General features: G+C 44.8%; 1 protein-coding gene across 1 annotated transcript; it reads left to right on the top strand.

Moving 5' to 3' along the window:
• The first annotated feature begins 335 nt into the window (after positions 1–335).
• On the top strand, positions 336–2,441 carry LOC137283340 (trichohyalin-like). The gene has a single exon (XM_067814796.1). It carries the CDS (start codon positions 336–338, stop codon positions 2,439–2,441), a length of 2,106 nt encoding a protein of 701 aa, XP_067670897.1.
• The last annotated feature ends 728 nt before the right edge of the window (positions 2,442–3,169 follow it).

Below are 3,169 nucleotides of genomic sequence, written 5' to 3'. Positions count from 1 at the left end.
CACCAACGCACAGGACGCCAAATGTCAACGTTGGCAATTGGTAATGTGTGTCAGCTGTCACCTCCTCTATTACCACCATGCAGCGAGTCCTCATCAGTATTTGGTGAGCGAAAACTATGTAATTTGAGGATATTCTATTGTCCTTACTTCTACTTTCTTTTCGATGCAACGTGAAAGTTCATAAGTTCGTTACTTCCATGTTTACAAGGTATTGTTAACAAATACTTGTATTAAAATACAAGTTAATTTTACACAGAAATATATACAAAGAAGACAAAGAAACAACGGACTGACAGAAGCAGCAGTAGCGGAGATGGGAAGAGAGTAGATGGCGTATGCAGGAAAGACAGGAGGATCCTGATAATGTAGAAACTAGCAGATGGCGTAAACAGAAGAGACAGCAGGATCCTGATAATGTAGAAACTAGCAGATGGCGTAGACAGAAGAGACAGCAGGATCCTGATAATGTAGAAGGTGGTAGATGGCGTAGACAGAAGAGACAACAGGATCCTGATAATGTAGAAACTAGCAGATGGCGTAAACAGAAGAGACAGCAGGATCCTGATAATGTAGAAACTAGCAGATGGCGTAGACAGAAGAGACAGCAGGATCCTGATAATGTAGAAACTAGCAGATGGCGTAGACAGGAGAGGCAGGAGGATCCTGATAATGTAGAAACTAGCAGATGGCGTAGACAGAAGAGACAACAGGATCCTGATAATGTAGAAACTAGCAGATGGCGTAAACAGAAGAGACAACAGGATCCTGATAATGTAGAAGGTGGTAGATGGCGTAGACAGAAGAGACAGCAGGATCCTGATAATGTAGAAACTAGCAGATGGCGTAAACAGAAGAGACAGCAGGATCCTGATAATGTAGAAGGTGGTAGATGGCGTAGACAGAAGAGACAGCAGGATCCTGATAATGTAGAAACTAGCAGATGGCGTAGACAGGAGAGGCAGGAGGATCCTGATAATGTAGAAACTAGCAGATGGCGTAGACAGGAGAGGCAGCAGGATCCTGATAATGTAGAAACTAGCAGATGGCGTAGACAGGAGAGGCAGGAGGATCCTGATAATGTAGAAACTAGCAGATGGCGTAGACAGGAGAGACAGCAGGATCCTGATAATGTAGAAGGTAGTAGATGGCGTAGACAGGAGAGACAGCAGGATCCTGATAATGTAGAAACTAGCAGATGGCGTAGACAGGAGAGGCAGCAGGATCCTGATAATGTAGAAACTAGCAGATGGCGTAGACAGGAGAGACAGCAGGATCCTGATAATGTAGAAACTAGCAGATGGCGTAGACAGAAGAGACAGCAGGATCCTGATAAAGTAGGAACTAGCAGATGGCGTAGACAGGAGAGGCAGGAGGATCCTGATAATGTAGAAACTAGCAGATGGCGTAGACAGGAGAGGCAGCAGGATCCTGATGATGTAGAAACTAGCAGATGGCGTAGACAGAAGAGACAGCAGGATCCTGATAATGTAGAAACTAGCAGATGGCGTAAACAGAAAAGACAGCAGGATCCTGATAATGTAGAAACTAGCAGATGGCGTAGACAGGAGAGGCAGCAGGATCCTGATAATGTAGAAGGTAGTAGATGGCGTAGACAGAAGAGACAGCAGGATCCTGATAATGTAGAAACTAGCAGATGGCGTAAACAGAAGAGACAGCAGGATCCTGATAATGTAGAAACTAGCAGATGGCGTAGACAGAAGAGACAGCAGGATCCTGATAATGTAGAAACTAGCAGATGGCGTAGACAGGAGAGGCAGCAGGATCCTCATAATGTAGAAGGTGGTAGATGGCGTAGACAGAAGAGACAACAGGATCCCGATAATGTAGAAACTAGCAGATGGCGTAAACAGAAGAGACAGCAGGATCCTGATAATGTAGAAGGTGGTAGATGGCGTAGACAGAAGAGACAGCAGGATCCTGATAATGTAGAAACTAGCAGATGGCGTAGACAGGAGAGGCAGGAGGATCCTGATAATGTAGAAACTAGCAGATGGCGTAGACAGGAGAGACAGCAGGATCCTGATAATGTAGAAACTAGCAGATGGCGTAGACAGAAGAGACAGGAGGATCCTGATAAAGTAGGAACTAGCAGATGGCGTAGACAGGAGAGGCAGGAGGATCCTGATAATGTAGAAACTAGCAGATGGCGTAGACAGGAGAGGCAGCAGGATCCTGATGATGTAGAAACTAGCAGATGGCGTAGACAGAAGAGACAGCAGGATCCTGATAATGTAGAAACTAGCAGATGGCGTAGACAGAAGAGACAGCAGGATCCTGATAATGTAGAAGCTAGCAGATGGCGTAGACAGGAGAGGCAGCAGGATCCTGATAATGTAGAAAGTAGTAGATGGCGTAGACAGGAGAGACAGCAGGATCCTGATAATGTAGAAACTAGGTGGTGGCATAGACAGGAGATGTAGCAGGATCTTGATAACGTAGACACTAGTAGATGACGTAGGAAGGATAGATAGCAGGATCCTGACAATGTAGAAGCTAGTAGATGACGTGGAGAGGAGAGATATCAGGATGTGGATGATGGAATCGGAGTGAGTGAGTGAGTTTGGTTTTACGCCGCTTTTACCCATGTCGGGAATCCAACCCGGGTCTTCGACGTGACGAGCGAACGCTTTAACCACTAGGCTACCCCACCGCCCCCTAATGGAATAGGAAGAGTGTAGAGTCCCAAGTGGGGAAATGTAGCACGATGAGTATAATGAAATAGGAAGCAGTAGGTGGTCAAGTATTGAGAGGTAGCAGGATGGGGATTATGACACAGCAGACTGTAGATTGTCAATTAGAGGAGAGCAAGCAAGACAGAAATTCTAAAATAGAAGCCAGTAGATTGCCAAGTAGGGAGAGGGAGAAAGATTGGGATTATATGTTGCAGAAAGTAACACTATCGTCTATGCATTATATGTATGCGTATATACCGTTGTTTATCTTACGTGCTCATACAAATCAATAGTTTTAACAACACTTAAACAGAGCGTAATTGGTAATGGGGTTATTATTAACAACAATCAAGATTTATGTTCCTGTCGTTTTCAGATTTTAACCAAACATTACTAAAGCGCTACAACAGTACCATGTGTCCATAGCTTCGGAATTAACACGAGAGCCTTAGACAACGTCACCATCCTCGTTCTGT

Source organism: Haliotis asinina, chromosome 5 (assembly GCF_037392515.1).
Source record: "Haliotis asinina isolate JCU_RB_2024 chromosome 5, JCU_Hal_asi_v2, whole genome shotgun sequence".
NCBI classification, from domain to species: Eukaryota; Metazoa; Mollusca; class Gastropoda; order Lepetellida; family Haliotidae; genus Haliotis; species Haliotis asinina.
Note: the sequence above shows the minus strand (reverse complement) of the source record. Positions and strands in the feature narration are given on the sequence as shown.

Excerpts from the sequence above, each read along its gene's own strand:
- LOC137283340 (XM_067814796.1), top strand. The coding sequence starts at position 336 with ATGCAGGAAAGACAGGAGGATCCTGATAATGTAGAAACTAGCAGATGG.